At 47.8% G+C, this 21,934-nt stretch overlaps 1 protein-coding gene across 2 annotated transcripts in view; it reads left to right on the top strand.

The window, feature by feature from the left end:
• Positions 1-21,934, top strand: part of AK5 (adenylate kinase 5) — a 242,277-nt gene that overhangs the window by 34,842 nt on the left and 185,501 nt on the right. For both annotated transcript variants that reach the window (XM_088450068.1, XM_088450069.1), the window contains exons 3-5: positions 3,698-3,865; positions 16,701-16,870; positions 16,962-17,075. In XM_088450068.1, coding sequence (XP_088306194.1) covers positions 3,698-3,865; positions 16,701-16,870; positions 16,962-17,075 — 452 coding nt within the window. The remainder of the gene's footprint in view (positions 1-3,697; positions 3,866-16,700; positions 16,871-16,961; positions 17,076-21,934) is intronic.

Here is a 21,934-nt window from a genome sequence, read left to right as displayed (position 1 = left end):
CATAGAGGACTATATATAGCATTCTGTATCATAGAGGACTATATATAGAATTCTGTATCATAGATGACTAGGTATAGCATTCTGTACCATAGAGGACTATGTATAGCATTCTGTATCATAGAGGACTATGTATAGCATTCTGTATCATAGAGGACTATGTATAGCATTCTGTATCATAGAGGACTATGTATAGCATTCTGTACCATAGAGGACTATGTATAGCATTCTGTACCATAGATGACTATGTATAGCATTCTGTACCATAGAGGACTATGTATAGCATTCTGTACCATAGAGGACTATGTATAGCATTCTGTACCATAGAGGACTATGTATAGCATTCTGTACCATAGAGGACTATATATAGCATTCTGTACCATAGAGGACTATGTATAGCATTCTGTACCATAGAGGACTATGTATAGCATTCTGTACCATAGAGGACTATGTATAGCATTCTGTACCATAGAGGACTATGTATAGCATTCTGTATCACAGAGGACTACTTATAGCATCCTACTCCATAGAGAACTATGTATAGCATTCTGTACCATAGAGGACTATGTATAGCATTCTGTACCATAGAGGACTATGTATAGCATTCTGTACCATAGAGGACTATGTATAGCATTCTGTATCATAGAGCACTATGTATAGCATTCTGTACCATAGAGGACTATGTATAGCATTCTGTACCATAGAGGACTATGTATTGCATTCTGTACCATAGATGACTATGTATAGCATTCTGTACCATAGAGGACTATGTATAGCATTCTGTATCATAGAGGACTATGTATAGCATTCTGTACCATAGAGGACTATGTATAGTATTCTGTACCATAGAGGACTACGTATAGCATTCTGTGCCATAGAGGACTATGTATAGCATTCTGTACCATAGAGGACTATGTATAGTATTCTGTACCATAGAGGACTACTTATAGCATCTTACTCCATAGAGAACTATGTATAGCATTCTGTACCATAGAGGACTATGTATAGCATTCTGTACCATAGATGACTATGTATAGCATTCTGTACCATAGAGGACTATGTATAGCATTCTGTACCATAGAGGACAATGTATAGCATTCTGTACCATAGAGGACTACTTATAGCATCTTACTCCATAGAGAACTATGTATAGCATTCTGTACCATAGAGGACTAGGTATTGCATTCTGTACCATAGAGGACTATGTATAGCATTCTGTAGCATAGAGGACTATGTATAGCATCTTGCACCATGCAGGACTACATATAGCATCCTGCAACATGGAGGACTACGTATAGTATCCAGCCCCATGCATCCTTCCCCATGGAAGAATACGTATAGTATCCAGCCCCATGGAGGGCTGTGTATAGCATCCTGCCCTATAGAAGACTACATATACTGTATCATTCAGCCTCATGGAGGACTATGTATAGTATCCTGCGCCATAGAGAGTTAGGTATAGCATCCTACCCCATGGAGGACTACGTTTAGCATCCTACCCCATGGAGAACTATGTATAGCATCCTGCCATGTGGAGGATTATGTACAGTATAGCATCCAGCCCCATAGAAGACTATGTATAGGATCCCGTGCCATAGAGGACTACGTATAGTATCCTGCGCCATAGAGAACTACGTATAGCATCCTGCGCCATGGAGGACTATGTATAGTACCCCGCGCCATAGAGGACTACGTATAGAATCCTGCCCCATGGAGGACTTTGTATAGCCTCCTGCTCCATGGAGGGCTGTCTATAGCATCCTGCCCTATAGAAGACTACATATACTGTATCATTCAGCCTCATGGAGGACTATGTATAGCATCTGGCTCCATGGAGGATTAGGTATAGCATACTGCACAATTGAAGACTACGTATAGCATCCAGCCCCATGGAAGACTACGTATAGCATCCAGCCCCATGGAAGACTACGTATAGCATCCTGCACCATGCATGACTGTGTGTAGTATCGTGCGCCATGGAGGACTTCGTATAGCATCCTGCCCCATGTAGGACTACGTTTAGCAACCTCTGCCATAGAGGACTATGTATAGCATCCTGAACAGTGCAGGACTATGTATAGCATCCAGCGCCATGGAGGACTATGTATGGTATCTTGTGCAATGGAGGACTACATATAGTATCTTGCGTCATGGAGGACTACGTATAGCTTCCTGCGCCATGGAGGACTACATATAACATCCTGCGCCCTGGAGGACTATGTATAGTATCCTGCGCCATGGAGGACTACATATATCATCCTGCACCATAGAGAACTATGTATAGCATTTATATATAGTTCTGCGCTATGGAAGACTACATATAACATCAGAAATTAGCACTTTGCATTCTGTTTATCTTTGCTCAGTAAGTGACATAACACCACCAATTAGGTTAAAACAATTCTGAATATTATTTAACTTTGGTCTGGCCAGAGTGAGCCCCCAATGTCTGTAACGGTGCCCTTATTGCTTTTTTTCTTGCTTGTCCGTGTCAGTATACGTTCGGCATCCCGGCGGTCTGGATGCTGCCACTTACATTACCGACAACAGAATACCGACACCGGTCAAAATCTTGTCGCCGGCATCACGACCGCCGGGATGTCGAAGGAAAGTAACGGCGTTGGGGGGAGGGTTAGGTTTAGGCACTAGGGGAAGGGATTAGTCACTAAGGGGAGTGGGTTAGGTTTAGGGTGCGGGGGGCGGGTGGTTAGGTTCAGGCACCAAGGAGGGAGGGTTAGGGTAGGGTGAGGGTTAGGGTTAGCATACCGACCAACAAGTGTCGGTATGTTAACCCTGTCGGCATCCAGGTTTCATGATTCTGACCACCAGCATCCCGACTGTCGGTATTTCATACCGATTCCGCCTATGTCAGGCAGAGGTGTTATTAAAGCTCCTCCCTCCCTAAACTTAAAATGAATTTGAAGCCCACAAAGAGAATAACACAGGTCTGTATGAACAGAGGGCCTGATTCAGACCCCCTCGCAAGCGCTTCAGCGCTCGCAAGCGGGTCGATGGTGGGCTCTGTGCACGCGTAGCGGCCGCACTGCGCGTACGCAAGCCCCGGAGTGAGAGAGAAATTCTCACTATAAAAGGGGCGGCTGTCGATGTTGATTGACAGCTTGCCCGTTTTGTAGGCGTGGCGGGGGGTGGCTTCACAAACGGAGGCGTTCCCAAGCGAACGCCTGCCATTTGTGGGCGGCCCCACTGACATCACCAGTGATGTCAGTGGGAGAGCTTCCGGCTCTATTAGAGCCGGAAGCTCTCTGGGGCTTGGGGCCACGACACCCTACCACAAGGGTGTCGTCGCAAGCCCCGATGGTCGCGATGGTCTTGACTATCGCGACCATCATTCTGGCCACTCGCAATAGCTGTGGGTCACCCGCAGCTAAGCGAGCGGCCAGGTGGCCGCACAAAAAGAAAAAAAAAAACGCCCTGGTTCAGAGCGAGCGCTCTTTCAGAGCGTCCGTCTCAGAATCAGGCCCAGAGCCCCAGCAGGCTCACTAGCTCCTCTAACAATCATCTGGGGAGCAAACAGACTGGGAGTAATGCTGGACCCCAGCTAAGGGTTATTCTGTAATATTATTTAACGTTAACGGTTTCACGCAAATCTGACTACAGTGGGTGGAGTTATGCATTAATGTTACCAAAACGCCCCACAAGCAGGAGATTTATTGTCACTGGTTTCCTGCCTTTGTTTCAGTGTTGCCAGAAAGCTGCAATTTCCCGTATCGGCGATATGACCGGCTGCCACCTATCCACCAGTTCTCCATAGAAAGTGACACGGACCTCTCAGAGACCGCCGAACTGATTGAAGAGTATGAAGTTTTCGACCCCTCAAGACCACACCCAAAAATTATCCTGGTAATAGGTATGTAATCCTATTTAAAAGGCTTCACATTTGCTGCTGGTTATAGAATTGTTACTATTCGATGAACATTGCTCTTAGGCAGTTAGTGGACAGGAAACTTTTTCAGATTATGAATCGTTACCACGAAAGAAGGAGGGGGGGAGTGATCCTGAGAATGCTCCAGGCATTGCTGTAATCACCCGCTTCCGCCGCCGGGTGCTGGCCACGCCCTGTCCACGTGATATCATACGGAGGGGGCGTGGTAGGCGCCAGAAGTTCTAGCTACGGCACTGCTCCCAATTGCCTGTGGCAGTGTGTGCACTGTAGTCTATGTATGATACTAGATATTGCAAGTGACAGTGTGTGCACTGTAGTCTATGTATGATGCTGCCTATTGCGCGTGACAGAGGCCCTGATTCAGAGCCGTACACTCTGAAAGAGCGCTCGCTCTGAATTAGGCTTTTGTTTTGTTTTTTGTGCGGCCTCCTGGCCGCTCGCATAGCTGTGGGTGACCACCCACAGCTATAGTGAGCGGCCAGGTTGATGGTCGCGACGGTCACGACCAACGCGACCATCGGGCTTGCGACGAGACCCTTGTGGTAGGGTCTTGTGGCCGCAAGCCCCAGAGAAATTTCGGCTTTAACAGAGCCGGAATTTCTCCACTGACATCACTCGTGAGGCAGGCGTTCACATGGGAACGTCTCCGTTTGGGCAGCCACCCCCCCGGTCCGCCCACCAAAGGGGGCGAGCTGTCGCTCAACAGCGACAGCTCGCCCCATTTGGTGCGAGACCCAGAGCGACGGATCGCCTGTCGCTAGCCGGGTCTCGCGCATACGCACGACAGAGCCGGCTCCGTCGTGCGCATGCGCTGTGGGCCACCATCAACCCGGTTGCAAGTCTCTGCGCTTGTGGCCGGGTCTGAATCAGGCCCAGTGTATACACTGTAGTCTATGTATGATGCTGCCTATTGCACATGGCAGTGTGTGCACTGTAGTCTATGTATGATACTAGATATTGCACGTGACAGTGTGTTTACTGTAGTCTATGTATGATACTAGATATTGCACGTGACTGTGTGCACTGTAGTCTATGTATGATACTAGATATTGCACGTGACAATGCGTGCACTGTAGTCTATGTATGATACTAGATATTGCACGTGGCAGTGTGTTTACTGTAGTCTATATATGATACTCCATATTACATGTGGCAGTGTGTGCACTGTAGTCTATCTATGATACTAGATATTGCACGTGACTGTGTGCACTGTAGTCTATGTATGATACCAGATATTGCACGTGGCAGTGTGTGCACTGTAGTCTATGTATGATGCTAGATATTGCACGTGGCAGTGTGTGCACTGTAGTCTATGTATGATGCTGCCTATTGCACGTGACAGTGTATGCACTGTAGTCTATGTATGATACTAGATATTGCACGTGACTGTGTGCACTGTAGTCTATGTATGATACTAGATATTGCACGTGGCAGTGTGTGCACTGTAGTCTATGTAGGATGCTGCCTATTGCATGTGACAGTGTATGCACTGTAGTCTATATATGATACTAGATATTGCACATGACAGTGTGTGCACTGTAGTCTATGTATGATACTAGATATTGCACGTGGCAGTGTGTGCACTGTAGTCTATGTATGATGCTGTCTATTGCACATGGCAGTATGTGCTCTGTAGTCTATGTATGATACTAGATATTGCACGTGGCAGTATATGCACTGTAGTCTATATATGATACTAGATATTGCACATGACAGTGTGTGCACTGTAGTCTATGTATGATACTAGATATTGCACGTGGCAGTGTGTGCACTGTAGTCTATATATGATACTAGATATTGCACGTGGCAGTGTATACACTGTAGTCTATGTATGATACTAGATATTGCACGTAGCAGTGTATGCACTGTAGTCTATGTATGACACTAGATATTGCACGTGCCAGTGTATGCACTGTAGTCTATATATGATACTAGATATTGCACGTGACAGTGTGTGCACTGTAGTCTATGTATGATACTAGATATTGCACGTGACTGTGCACTGTAGTCTATGTATGATACTATATATTGCACGTGACAGTGTATGAACTGTAGTCTGTGTATGACACTAGATATTGCACGTGACTGTGTGCACTGTAGTCTATGTATGATACTATATATTGCACGTGGCAGTGTGTACACTGTAGTCTATGTATGATACTAGATATTGCATGTGGCAGTGTGTGCACTGCAGTCTATATATGATACTAGATATTGCACGTGACAGTCTGTGCACTGTAGTCTGTGTATGATACTAGATATTGCACGTGACTGTGCACTGTAGTCTATGTATGATACTAGATATTGCACGTGACAGTCTGTGCACTGTAGTCTATGTATGATACTAGATATTGCACGTGACAGTGTGTGCACTGTAGTCTATGTATGATACTAGATATTGCACGTGGCAGTGTATACACTGTAGTCTATGTATGATACTAGATATTGCACGTGACAGTGTATGCACTGTAGTCTATGTATGATACTAGATATTGCACGTGGCAGTGTATGCACTGTAGTCTATGTATGACACTAGATATTGCACGTGACTGTGTGCACTGTAGTCTATGTATGATACTAGATATTGCACGTGGCAGTGTGTGCACTGTAGTCTATGTATGATGCTGCCTATTGCATGTGGCAGTGTATGCACTGTAGTCTATGTATGATACTAGATATTGCACGTGACAGTGTGTGCACTGTAGTCTATGTATGATACTAGATATTGCACATGACTGTGTGCTCTGTAGTCTATGTATGATACTAGATATTGCACATGACAGTGTGTGCACTGTAGTCTATGTATGATACTAGATATTGCACGTGGCAGTGTATACACTGTAGTCTATGTATGATACTAGAAATTGCACGTGGCAGTGTATGCACTGTAGTCTATGTATGACACTAGACATTGCACGTGACTGTGTGCACTGTAGTCTATGTATGATACTAGATATTGCACGTGACTGTGTGCACTGTAGTCTATGTATGATACTAGATATTGCACGTGGCAGTGTGTGCACTGTATTCTATGTATGATGCTGCCTATTGCATGTGGCAGTGTATGCACTGTAGTCTATATATGATACTAGATATTGCACATGACAATGTGTGCACTGTAGTCTATGTATGATGCTGCCTATTGCTCGTGGCAGTGTATGCACTGTAGTCTATGTATGATACTAGATATTGCACGTGACAGTGTGTGCACTGTAGTCTATGTATGATACTAGATAGTGCACGTGGCAATGTGTGCACTGTAGTCTATGTATGATGCTGCCTATTGCACGTGGCAGTGTATGCACTGTAGTCTATGTATGATACTAGATATTGCACGTGGCAGTGTATGCACTGTAGTCTATGTATGATGCTGCCTATTGCATGTGGCAGTGTGTGCACTGTAGTCTGTGTATGATGCTGCTTATTGCACATGGCAGTGTATGCACAGCAGTCTATGTATGATGCTGCCTATTGTACGTGGCATAGTGTGCACTGTAGTCTATGTATGATGCTGCCTATTGCACGTGGCAGTGTATGCACTATAGACTATGTATGATACTCCCTATTGCACGTGGCAGTGTATGCACTATAGACTATGTATGATACTCCCTATTGTAAATGGTCAGGATCCAACTAGACCACCTAGCGTTGGTTTCATCTCAATCGGTGCAGCTGTGTCCGAATGTATAACCGGACAGAGAAATAAACAGACAAATGAATTTCATATATATAAAATGAAGTAAAGCAAGGATTAGACTCCACCTCCCTCTTCTCGTCTCCAGCTCGCAGTGCAGTTCCTTTTCTGCACTGCAGCTGTGATTAAAGTGTGGGAGGCCGCCTGATAGGGGGGACATGCTTCCTGTGCCCCCAACCCTTAATCCAGCTCTGTGGCTGCAGGCTGAGAGACAGGTAGACAATGCTGTCTTGGCTGCTCTGATTTTGTGTAATTCCCAATTAGAGGAGCATCTTTCTCTGCCTACCTCTCAGGCGGCTGCCCTATGCACAGAGCAAGCAGCCGCACATGCCCACTGGCCCAGCCTGCCCCTGCTCGAAGGCCCCAAGAATCGAGGGGTCTTGGGCAGCTGCCCAGTGAGCCCATATTTTAAGATTGCTGTGGACATGCAGTTGCGAATGTAGACAGGGGAAAGCAATTTCAGTGGGCATTTCTGGGTGGTAACAAAACAGTGGGGTGGCTAGCCAGACGCGAGCGTGTTGCGGTCAGCGACTGGATCTAAAGTCGCAGTTATACTAACGCAGGCTGTCATGTTTAGATGAAGAAATTGCGCCACCATTGGGCTGATGCAATCGCCGATGGTGCGACTTAATATGCACAGTGATGGATTAGCGCAGCAGCCAGTGGACATCTCCATAAGAAGCCCACCGGCTGCAGAAATTTAAAGTCGCGGCTGCGTTCACCTGTGAGAGGGGCCTTAAGTCCATTATAAAAGAAGCATATTCAGCTGCTTTAGTGCAGTAAGTGAAGCAGTTGGAATGTGTACATACAGTAGATGGGTGATTAGGAGAACGTAGGCTCGCTATTTATAAAGCTGGCATTTCTCCAGTCCCTTAATATGCGCTGGTACGTGGGCGGCTGGCGGTATGGGCAGTCCTCCTGATATTTTATGTTTACTTGCTGCCAGGTATAAATGTTTATGACACAATTACTGTCTTTTACCACACGACCTGCATAACAATGACTGAATGCGCGTGTACCTGGCCCTGCACTAATCCCATTTCTGTTACGTTCCTGCACTAATGAAGGGAATATATTACATGCTTATAGAAGGGCGCGCGGGACCACAGTCTCTTACATTCTGGGGTCAGTAAGATGTAGTAAAAGTCTGTATTGTTGGTGAGTCTAGCGCTGAAAGACACACTGGGCCTGATTCAGAGCCGGACGCTCTTTCAGAGCGCTCGCTCTGAATCAGGGCCCTCCCTCTCTTTTTTTTAGAGCGGCCTCCTGGCCGCTCACATAGCTGTGGGTGACCACCCACAGCTATAGCGAGCGGCCAAAAAGATGGTCGCCATGGTCAAGACCATCGTGACCATCGGGCTTGCGACGAGACCCTTGTGGTAGGGTCTCGTCTTCCGCAAGCCCTGGAGTGCTTTTGGCTCTATCAGAGCCGAAAGCACTCTCACTGACATTTGTGATGTCAGTGGGGCCGGCCCCAGACGGTAGGCGTTCCCCCGGCACGCCCACCAAAGGGGGCGTGCTGTCACTCAGCATCGACAGCACGCCCCCTTTGTAGCGAGACCCATAGCGACGGCTTGCCCGTCGCTATGCGGGTCTCGCGCATGCGCATGATGGAGCCGGCTCCCTCGTGCGCATGCGCACTTGGCCAACATCGACCCGCTTGAATCAGGCCTACTGTTTGTATTTTATTGTGTGTGTGTGTCCCAATATATACGTGTACATTTATGAAGAGGACCCCCTTTACATTACTGTCTTATTTACTTACACAATGCGCTGGAATTTACAGCAGTCCATTGGATTCTGATTGGTTGCTATAGGTTACAGCGCATGTGTTTATACTGTTTCATGTTATTACATAATCTCCATACTGTGATATGTGCAATCTTAAAATGTCAGTTAAAGGGACAGACCAGCTAGCAGTGCCGTCGCAAGGGGGGTGTGGGCCGCACCCGGGTGTCACTCGCCGAGGGGTGACACCAAGGTGCAGACTCCCCCTCAGTGAAAGGACCTGGGTGCTGCACTGTAGTATTAAGTGCAGCACTCGGCTTCTGACACTGTGGGGGAGCCGTCACTGCACACAGGGCACCCCCCTGGCCTTCCCAGTAAAAAGCACGGGAGTCAGGACTACGGGGTTTGGGCAGTGAGGCCACGCTCCCTTCCCACTTGGCCACGCCCCCTGTCCGCAAGGCACACACCCTTTTTGCGGCGCACGGCTACGCTGCGAGCACAGCATCCCTCCCCGCACCAGGTGACACCGCGGGGAGGGACGTCACTGCCGGCTAGTTAGGACTTTCTTGCTATATAACCAGGGATGGTTGATGGACACAGTAATAAACCTCTAAACAATTAAGCCAGGCATACATTAGGCAATATATTGGACGATAGGTCATTCCAATTTGCCTCTTAACTACATATCATTCGCATTGCATAGTGTTTACGCTCAGTAGCGCGTTCACATGCGTCGGTCATCGCATATTCCCATCTGATGCACTGTACGTTAGATGGGACAATGTAAGGAACGACACCATGCTGCTAAATGCACCATGGAATGGCACATACACAGCATCAGGCAGTGTGTACGCACGGCGCAATGAATCATTCCATCGCGTCATCCCCTCACTGGATACATACATCGTGTAGTGTGCACCTAGGCTTACACATGCAAAATCAGGACAATATAAACCCTGCCCACCATTTGCCCAAACCCCGCCCTGATCTGTCCAAACCCCACCCATTCACCCACCGCCACCCACGTTTAGGCAAAATGCCACGCCTTTTCGAGGTCTTTGAATCTGAATCATACAGTAAAGGTGCCCATACACGGGACGATTTTTTACACGATATGGCCAGTTACGACAGGTTGGACAGACCAATCCTGTGAAAATAGGTGTATTTTGTGTGTTTTGGGACCCCGATGCGCGTCCCTGCCGTCCTCTAGTTGGATCGCAGATCAGATGGTTTTGCAGAGAGATCTACGATCTTTTGAGTACAATGTGACACACGTCTATGCATCTTATCCTATGATAGTAACGATCAATCGTACACCATTTTACCACATCTTATCCTATGATAGTAACGATCAATCGTACACCATTTTACCACATCATTTGAAAAATTTCAAGAGAAGAATTTCAAGGGCAATCGTACAACTCATCTTACCAACTTTGAATCGCACCGTGTATGGGGGCCTTAAGTATATGAAACCGGTCAAATTTAGGTGTTTAATTATATTACTTTAAACCTGCTATTTAAATATTTAGAGGCCTCATTTATCAATGAGTTCTATCATACGCAACAGGTGATAAAACCCGTTGTGTATGATAATGGTGCTCCAGCCAATCGGCTCCCAATTGTCTTCTGTTTGAAAAATGACAGTTGGGAGCTGATTGGCTGGAGCACTATTTATCACACATACCGAGTTTTAACACTCATTGCGTATGATAAAACTTGTTGATAAATGAGCCCCTATGTCTGATATTCAGAACAAATGTAACTCTATGGACCTCATTCAGAGTCGATCGCTTGCTGCAAGCGATCGCTCTGAATGAGGGCGGCCACTTACTTTTTACAGTGCCGCCTTCTGGTCAATCGCTAGGCTGTGGGTTACCACCCACAGCTCTAGGGACCGACCAGGGTGATGGTCGCGATGGTCATCACCATCGCGACCATCGGGGCTTACGACCAGACCCTAAGGTTGTGTCTGGGCTCTCGTAAGCCCCATTGAACTTCCTGCTCTGTTTGAGCAGGAAGTTCCCCACTGACATCATCAATGATGTCAGTGGGGCCGCCCCCAAACGGCAAGCATTCCAACTGGAACGCCTCCGTTTGGCCGGGCACGCCCCCGGCCCGCCCAGCAAACGGGGCGAGCTGTCACTCAACATGGACAGCTCGCCCCGTCTGCTACGAGACCCCTAGCGACGGAGCGCCCGTCACTAGCCGGGTCTCGCGCATGCGCACGACGGAGCCGGCTCCGTCGTGCGCATGCTCTGTGGGGACCATAGACCCGGTTGCAAGCGCATCGGCGCTTGCGACCGGGTCTGAATGAGACCCTATGTCCTGACAGACCTGACAATCGTGTGAATTCCTGATGTTGTTACGTATGATGCAATTAGGTGGTCAGGGCAGACTGATAACGGTGGCGGGGGTATTGGTGGGAATTTATTAGCTAGACGTAGGTGTAGGGAAGGACTCTGCCCACTTTGCATGTTTCTATTTCTTTCATTCTATAAATGATAAATATTTAATTTGTGAATGTCGATATTTTACATGTCGACCATCTGTCCATGTTGACATTCAGAACGTGAATGTCAGCTTGCCCACTCTTCACGGCCTGCCTGGAAAAGCGGGCAAGTCTCCCAGAGCCCCCAATCTCCGGGCACCCACTAACCGAGTGAAGTAGGTGGTACAATTGGCTGATGATGCGGGTGTCATCTTGGCCCCGCCCCCCACTCTTCAATTCCAGTAATTGCGGCATTGTCTCACAGGAGGCGGAGCCAAGGTCGCCATGCCCCCAGCACCGCCCACTTCTGCAGCTCCACGCCCCTCGCAATGCCAAAGGTCGGCAAGTATAATAGATCCATAGTAAACTTTAATCCACACAATTCTTTTTCATGTTATTTACGTGGGATGTACTTATAATACCAACAGTCGGGATCCCGGCACTTAGAATGCCGGCGCCGGAATCCCGACAACTGTCAGAAACCCACCACCAGCATCCCGAATGACGCCATCCTGACGGTAAGTACTAGGGTTAAGGTTAGTGACTAGGGGAAGGGATATGCTGGGTACACAATGACAGATATATTGGCTGGTCAATCGATCGGCCAATAGATCTTGTGTGCGTCAGCCACCCAACCACCGGGACCCGCAGCCAGATGGCAGATGATGGATGTTCAGCTGTGTGTATGTACAACCATCATCTGCAGATATATCTGTTCGGTGTGTACCCTAAGGGCGGAGGGTTAGGCTTAGAGTGCGGGTTAGGGAGAGGGGGAGGGTTAGGATCAGTGGCGGCTCCAAGGGTGCGGCTGCAGCACAGTCCAAAATTCAAATAGGGGAACCACACCAACTGCCAGTGAGTCCCAGCCGTCTATGTTTGGCAGCGTTTGGGGTGGCAGTTGGTGTGGTTCCCCTATTTGAATTTTGGACTGTGCTGCAGCCCCTCCCCTGGAGCCGCCACTGGTTAGGATACTGAACATGTGTCGATATCCTAACCCTGTCAGGATGCCGCCGTAGGGATTCTGACCACCAAGAACCCGAGCTCCGGCATCCCGAACCCAACCCTTTTGCGTTCCCGTATTTTTACCTTTTGTCGTTATACTATATTCATTATTTTGGATGATTTAAATCTGCTTCTGACCTTTTTGTGCATAACTCATAGACTAAATCTAATTACTGACCATTGCAATGAATGTGTGTCGATCTTTTACCCTATTACAGTTAATTAAAAAAGAAACCTTCTAGGAGAACAATAAGGGCTCTTATTAACATGCATCATTTTATCTGTGTAATCCAATAGAATGAAATGTTCAGGGCAGCAAACAGTAGTAAAAACATAAATTGGCAATTAATACTGTTAAAAAGCATTTCATTGTGCATGCAGATTATACAGCGGAGATACATGACGAGGCACTGGTGAGGTTACTCAGATCATGTGTAATGACTTGTATATAATGTGACCAGAAAGGAGACTGCCCACATTCTCATGGCTACCAGGGCCGTAATTAGGGGTGTGCGGCCGCACCGAGCACAGGGCTTTATGGGCGGCATCATGGACACCCCACAACCCTTGCTTCTGCCTGGAACGGCACCCTGCAGCCAGTATCGCTACAGCAGTGCTGCCTGTAGCGTCCATTGGACATTACAGGCATGATTACAGCTACCTGGAGAGTCTTTTGGGCACTGCAGGAGTACCGGGTAATTACGTCATGCGCAGAAGGAGGAGGGGCCGTCACAGTACGCACAGAGCCCACACGGTTCTTAGGTGATATTATTGAGGGGCTTGCAGTAGTGATTTTGTGGAGAACAGGAGTGTAAAACATTTTGTTTACTCTTTGTTCATGTTCCAACAGTGCCTGACCGAGGGCCAGATTAATGCTTGTGGGGGCCCCAGGGTAGCTAATTTGTGGGGGCCACTACCAATAAAATTGTCAGCATGATATGTCGGCGATGTTATTAAAAAGTAAAATGTGTAAATACTCCCAGCACCACATATGTGTTAAACACGCTGTAGTGCCCCCAGTTCACATTATGCCACACAGGAACCCACAGTTAGTCTTCATTCTAGCACCCTGCACCTGTCACAACCCATGCAGTTCCTCTTTCCTGCCTGGGGTGTCGCTCTCCGCTCTGGTGCTTTTAGCACACTCAGCTGATGCAAGAGACTTCTGATATACAGACCAGTGTGTGCTAGAAGCACCAGAGCAGAGAGCGAAACCCCAGGCAGGAAAGAGGAACAGCACGGCTTGTGACAGGTGCAGGGTGCTAGAATGAAGATTACACAATGCCTCCACACATAGCTACAACACCAGCGACTGCCCTGGCTGCCCTCTTGTTAAACCAGCTCCAGCCTGAACCCTGAACAAGCATGAACACAGTGTAAGGAATGTGCACAAGTCATTATCTGAATCTCTGGGAACTAGGACAATACTGGTTTTTATTACACCCTAAGGGCCTGATTCTTTAAGGATTGTAATTGCAAAGCTGCACTCAGGCTATAGATATATGATGTATACACGCAGGCTATAGATATATGATGAATACACGCAGGCTATAGATATATGATGTATACATGCAGGCTATAGATATATGATGTATACATGCAGGCTATAGATATGATGTGTGCACGCAGGCTATAGATATATGATGTATACATGCAGGCTATAGATATGATGTATACACGCAGGCTATAGATATGATGTATGCACACAGGCAATAGATATATGATGTATGCACGCAGGCTATAGATATATGATGTATACATGCAGGCTATAGATATATGATGTATACACGCAGGCTATAGATATGATATGTACACGCAGGCTATAGATATATGATGTATACACGCAGGCTATAGATATATGATGAATACACGCAGGCTATAGATATATGATGTATACACGCAGGCTATAGATATATGATGTATACACGCAGGCTATAGATATGATGTATGCACTCAGGCTATAGATATATGATGTATGCGCGCAGGTTATAGATATACGATGTATGAGCGCAGGCTATAGATATATGATGTATGCACGCAGGCTATAGATATATGATGTATACACGCAGGCTATAGATATATGATGTATACACGCAGGCTATAGATATATGATGTATACACGCAGGCTATAGATATATGATGTATGCACGCAGGCTATAGTATGATGTATACACGCAGGCTATAGATATGATATAGGCACGCAGGCTATAGATATATGATGTATACACGCAAGCTATAGATATATGATGTATGCACTCAGGCTATAGATATATGATGTATACACGCAGGCTATAGATATGATGTATACACGCAGGCTATAGATATATGGTGTATGCACTCAGGCTATAGATATATGATGTATACACGCAGGCTATAGATATGATGTATACACGCAGGCTATAGATATATGATGTATGCACGCAGGCTATAGATATATGATGTATACACGCAGGCTATAGATATATGATGTATACACGCAGGCAGCTTTGCAATTGCGATCCTTGCAGATATGGTAATGCAGCAGGAGGCATCACCCCCACTGTGCATTACTTAACCAGGCTGCGTTGTTAAACGCAGCATTGGTTCATCTGCGTACCATCGGCCAGTTGTGGTGACCCATAGGGTACTGCAGCCAGCCGCCGCAGTTTAGAGGAAGAGGCCAGGAAAGCTCCATCACCTGGCAGAGATCCTTCCCCCCCCCCCCCCAAAGGCGGTGACACATGTGCAGAAGGGGTCTGGCGCCTGCGCAGATTCCCAGACATCGGGAATCTGCGTACCGTAGTGCACTAGCGTGTAACATTGCTGAATCAGGCCCAAAGTCCACATTAACATTACACTGCATAGATTTTCCAGAAAACCACTTCAGTTCCACGTTAATGAATTGATCTGGGCTGCCTGTGTGGAAAAGCAGATTAAAAGCTATTGTGAGTTAAGTGAAATTCATTATATGTGGGGAACGAGAAGACTGAATAAAATGCTGTACTTTATAGAGGGGATTACTGCCACCCCCACGTGCCCCCCCCCCCCCCCTCCCCAAGCTTTGCTCTTTAGCTGGTTCCTGGTGACTGGCGCAGAGGAGAATACCTCCTTTACTCTACAGAAGTGTGTTTGACAGCTGCAATCTTTCTGCATCATTTTGGCAGGAGGTGTTAGCGCCCTGTGCTGTTGGGAGACTGTGCTCCTTCCACTATATAACTCTCTGGGCGGAATTCAATTATTTTCATCTCCTATGGCGCCCGACGGAGCTATTCTATTCTTGCTCCTGTCGGGCGCGATCAGCTGCCAAGCGCTACATTTCAGCTCGCAGTCCCTGGGGAATGAGAGCTGAAATGTGCGAAAAGTTACATGTTTGGGCGCCCAAATATCACTTTTCGTGATCGCGCCCAGCACTTTGGTCGGGTTTAGCTGCTTTACGCGGCTAAACCTGACCTCTATGGGCACGATCAGCGTGAAATTCTGGCACAATTGAATAGCGGCTCGCGTTCTCCTGTCACTTTAGACGGGAGATGCGGGCCGCGAAATCAATTGAATTCCGCCCTCTGTCTGTGGTTGGCTTTCTGAATGGCTTCAGATTGTCATTCCACCACCTCTACAAAATGGGGGACACATGGATAAGTCTGGGATGGCGTTTGATAACAAACAGCTCTAAAGCTAGGAACACGCTATAAGATTATCTGTTCAGCATTGCTGGTAGGAACGTATATCTGGTATTGTATGGGTCAAAAGTCAATCGACCATTTGTTCCCAAACACCAGAAAACGGACAAAAAATGGTTGTTGGGACAAATTGGTTGAATCAGACGGATTTTGTAGGGCTGTTGTATCTTCGAATGTTATCGGTGGCTGTTTCAGCAGTTAAAGTTGTTGTTTTTTTATCCCGTTTAGGTGGTCCTGGGAGCGGTAAAGGTACGCAGAGCCTGAAAATAGCGGAACGTTACGGATTCGAATACATATCAGTGGGGGAACTATTGCGGAAAAAGATCCACAACACGAGTAGCAACAGAAAATGGAGCCTAATCGCCAAGATAATAACCACAGGAGAATTAGCTCCGCAGGTAATGTTCTCTCACCTCTGCCGCTCACGGAACCCGTAACTTGTTAGGATCGCCGGCTAATTAATGCCCTCTTTTCTCCCTTCTCCTTAAGGAAACAACGATCACTGAAATAAAACAGAAATTGATGCAAATCCCGGACTCTGCGGGGATCGTTATAGACGGATTTCCTCGAGATGTGGCTCAAGCTCTGTCCTTTGAGGATCAAGTAAGAGTCTTTCTCATCCTATTATCCTGCTCCTATGTCTGGTGTGAGATTCTCTGCAGGAGACAATTTGCATCATATCAGGTTCTGCTCTGATAGCGGCTCCACCAACAGGGAGATGCTGGATTAATCTTTCTCTAACGATGTTTCCTTTTGTGGCCGTGGAGCCGTGTTCTCCATTATTCAATAATAGGTACTAAGTGGCTCGTAAAACCTAGTGTGTGTCCCCATAGTGTAGCTTAGCAAATACACTTCATTTTATTAAATAGCAGCAAACAATGGCCCTGATTCAGACCCACTCGCGAGCGGCTGTCGGAGGGAGCTCCGTCGTGCGCATGCGCCAGACGCGACGAGCGAAGGAAAGTCCTTCGCTCGTTGTGTCTGATCAAAGGGGGCGTGCTGTCGATGTTGATTGACAGCACGCCCCCTTTGGTGGGCGTGCCGGGGGCGTGCCTCCCTGACGGGGGCGTTCCCAAGGGAACGCCTACCGTCAGAAGCCGGCCCACTGACATCGCTAGTGATGTCAGTGGGAGTGATTTTGGCTCTGATAGAGCCAAAATCACTTCGGGCCTTGCAGTTGAAAACCTTAACCGCAGGCTCCGGCTCGCAGTTTCGATGGTCGCGATGGTCACGACCATCGCGGCCATCAAACTGCACGCTCGTATAGGCTGTGGGTGGTGACCCACAGCTATACGAGCGTCCAGGAGGACGCTCCATTTTTATGGAGGACGGCCCTCATTCAGAGCGTGCGCTCTGCTCAGAGCGTACGGCTCTGAATGAGGGCCAATGTTTTAATTTGATGATATTTCCACATGATAACATTTTTAACATACTGTGGGCGGCCTGATTCAGACTCGGACGCTATTTGCGTCCACTCGCTGGCTAAAAGGGGCCGGCTATTTAAATCATGTGCTCGCACTGCGTCTCGTAAAGCCGCCCACTAAGTAATAGCGAGCGGCCGCACTATGCGCTCGCACCTGTATAAAGACGCCCCTTTGCCACTCGCAACACACGTCATCTCCGGCAGTTGTAGGAGTAATCGGGAACATCGAGAGCCATCGGAGCTGCTCGCAGTGCTTGTGGTAGCCTTTTCCCACCACAACATTGCGAGTAATTATGAACATTATGCACACCCATTAAACGCCGTTCTGACGGTCGGGCACGCCTTCGTTCCCACATCCACACCCCCGTTTACAAGCACCTTCCCCTGTTACCACCCACCCCTGTCACTCAAAATAGCGGCCCGACTGCGGGCTATGGGCGAGCACTTTCCCATTGCAATGACTGGTTCGCTCACAATCATTGCGACTCATATGCATGCGCAGATTGCGAAAAATCGCTCAATGCGAGCGCAGCATTGCGTCCGGGTCTGAATCAGGCCCTGTATTCTTAACATTTTTTTTTCACAAATTGTGCAAAATATGTGTGCGGTCTAGCTTTATGCTAACCCAATGTGCGCACTGTGAGCAATCATAGTGTCTTTTCCCGTCCTCGGTCGTATTTGTGAGACTATTGGGCCTCTCTGTACTGCCCAGAGATAGATTAACAATGGGGTGGATGGAGCTACAACCCCAGGCCTCCACATAAAAATAGGCCCATCATCATGGCAGCAGAATGTTATTACTATTTTTTTTCTCAAAATTCTGCAATTTTTCTATTTTTATCAGGGCCGGTTCTAGACCAAGTAGAGTCCAGAGCAAAAAGTCCCTTTTTTGTCTCCCTTTAAAAAATTCTATACTGTTTTTTTTGTGTGTACTAATTAAAAACACATTTTATCTATATGGTGATTTATATAGAGATCATATGGTCTGGAAGATGCCTGTTTGCATATGAATATAGGGGTCTATTTACTACACCTTGGATGGAGATAAATTACCAGCCAATCAGCTCCTAACTGACATGTCAAAGGCTGTGTGTGAAAAATGACAGTAAGGAGCTGGTTGGTTGGTACTTTCTTTGTTCATTTTATCTCCATCCAAGGCTTAGTAAATAGACTCCATAGTCACTGTCATCACACAACAGAGGTTCAACCAGACCCGTGCCCCCTGTGTCACCTCCTGCCACTTGTGTCTCTCCAGGCCCCCGCCCCCCCCTGCCCCATCACTCCATCCTCCTGCTTTTTCACAGTCTGAAACCGTTTCTGTTTTCCAACACTGGCCTTGGACACAAAATGTAGGCCATTCTAGAGGATGGGGTCCCCAAAACAAATAAAATGGGGGCAAATAAATACTTATTTATTCTCCCACCCCCTTATCTGTATGTCCTGTATTGCCCCAACTGACAACTGTCCTATGCTCCCTTCCCTCAACCATTCTGCACTGTACTCCCCCTAATACCCATACTATGCTCCCCCAAAAGTTCTGTACTGTGCTTTCCCACCCCCAACAGTCCTACACTGTGTTCCCCGACCCCTAACTGTCCTGTGCTCCCCCATCCCAACAGTCCTGTACTGTGCTCCCCCATCCCAACAGTCCTATACAGTGCTCCCCCATCCCAACTGTCCTGTACTGTGCTCCCTCATCAACAACAGTCCTGTACTGTGCTCCCCCAACTGTCCTGTACTGTGCTACCCCAACTGTCCTGTACTGTGCTACCCCAACTGTCCTGTACTGTGCTCCCCCATCCCAACAGTCCTGTACTGTGCTCCCCCATCCCAACAGTCCTGTACTGTGCTCCCCCATCCCAACAGTCCTGTACTGTGCTCCCCCATCCCAACAGTCCTGGACTGTGCTCCCCCATCCCAACAGTCCTGTACTGTGCTCCCACATCCCAACTGTCCTGTACTGTGCTCCCCCATCCCAACAGTCCTGTACCGTGCTCCTCCATCCCAACAGTCCTGTACCGTGCTCCCCCATCCCAACAGTCCTGTACTGTGCTCCCACATCCCAACTGTCCTGTACTGTGCTCCCTCATCAACAACAGTCCTGTACTGCGCTCCCCCAACTGTCCTGTACTGTGCTACCCCAAACCCAGCAGTCCTGTACTGTGCTTCCTCAACCCCAAATGTACTGTACTGTGCTCCCAAACCCCTAACTGCCCTTTACTGTGCTTCCCCAACTGTCCTGTGTTCCCTAACTGTCTTGTACTGTGCTCCCCGACTCCTAACTGTATCTCATTGTGCTCCCCCACACCCAACTGTCCTATACTGTGCTCTCCCACCCGACCCTTAACTGCCCTGTACTGTGCTCCCCCACCATCATCTGTCCGGTGCTCCCCAATATGTCCTGTTCTTTGCTCCCCAACTGTCCTGTACTGTGCTGTCCCCGCCGACCCTTAACTGCCCTGTACTCTACTCCCCCACCACCATCTGTCCTGTGCTCCCCAAAATATCCTGTTCTTTGCTCCCCAACTGTCCCGTACTGTGGTCCCCCACTCCGAACTGTCCTGTACTGTGCTCCCCCACCATCATCTGTCCTGTGCTCCCCCAAATGTCTTGTTCTTTGCTCCCCAACTGTCCTGTACTGTGGTCCCCCACTCCTAACTGTCCTGTACTGTGCTCCCCCCCTAAAACTGTCTGTACATTGTTCCCCCACTCCAACAGTCATGCACTGTGCTCTCCCCACCCCCAAGTGTCCTGTACTGTGCTCCCCCGCCCCCAACAGTCCTGCACAGTGCTCCCCATCAGACCCCAGTAGCTGACTGCAGAACTCCTCAGCTGAGTTCTTTCTAAAAGTATACTATTACTTGCTTGTCTCGTCAACCTTGGGCATCAGTACTGCAAGTCGGCTCCTCATCTTCAGCTGGTCTCTCTCTCTCCCTCTCCAGTGTCTGATAATGCATTGAGCACAGATTCGGGATTCTGCAGGGCCGTCTCCAGTCCAGGCAACCATGAATGAGCTCCACAGGGGCAGTAATAGGGAGCAATGGCAGCACCCACACTGGGTCTTTGCTCCCTATGCACTGCCCAAGTTTGATTCCAGACCGTAATGCTGCTTTGCATGACCATTTGTGCAGGGGGATTCGCAGCAGGAACTTTAACCCTGATTGTAGTGTGTCTGCAGGACTACCGTGCTCCGGGCGATGGCCCTGTCCTTCTCAATATAGGTGCTTGAACATTTTCAGCCCAAGTGGCCCTTAAACCAGTCCGAATACTACCAGTGAATTTATACACACACTCAATTACAGTATGTCGTACGTACTTCGCAATAATGTCACCATACCTATTATCTAATATGAGAATGTTTCTAGAAAGGGTTAGACAGACAATACTAAATTAACTTTTAAATAATAATTTAGCTGAAAACAACACATTTTGGGTGACATTCAGTAATCTGTTGGAAGATAATTTCATTCATCTACTACTCATTCAGCTAACATAGGGCCTGATTCAGACCCACTAGCGAGCGGCTGTCCTTGCGGTTGAAAACCTCAACCGCAGGCTCCGGCTCGCAGTTTCGATGGTCGCGATGGTCAAGACCATCGCGGCCATCAAACTGCACGCTCGTATAGGCTGTGGGTGGTGACCCACAGCTATACGAGCGTCCAGGAGGACGCTCCATAGTTATGGAGGACGGCCCTCATTCAGAGCGTGCGCTCTGCTCAGAGCGTCCGGCTCTGAATGAGGGCCATAGGGTCTTATTCATACTCAGACGCATCTGGGATCGCAAAATGCGATCAAATGTCCATTTGCATTTTTACAGCCGATTTGGTCATTCACATCCACTAATCTTCAAGCTGGGACTCCCTCCCCTTGTCGTAGCTGGCTGAGATGACTTTGGAATCTGACTGGAGGCGTGATCTCAGCGTGACATCACATAATGATAACAATAACTTTGCACAATAGAAAGACATTGGTTAGTTGCGGGATATTACACATAATGCAGTAAGTGCCCAAGTGGATTAGTGCACCTGCAATGCTTAGT

This window comes from Taudactylus pleione, unplaced genomic scaffold (assembly GCF_031769625.1).
Source record: "Taudactylus pleione unplaced genomic scaffold, aTauple2 ptg000506l, whole genome shotgun sequence".
NCBI lineage: Eukaryota > Metazoa > Chordata > Amphibia > Anura > Myobatrachidae > Taudactylus > Taudactylus pleione.
Note: the sequence above shows the minus strand (reverse complement) of the source record. Positions and strands in the feature narration are given on the sequence as shown.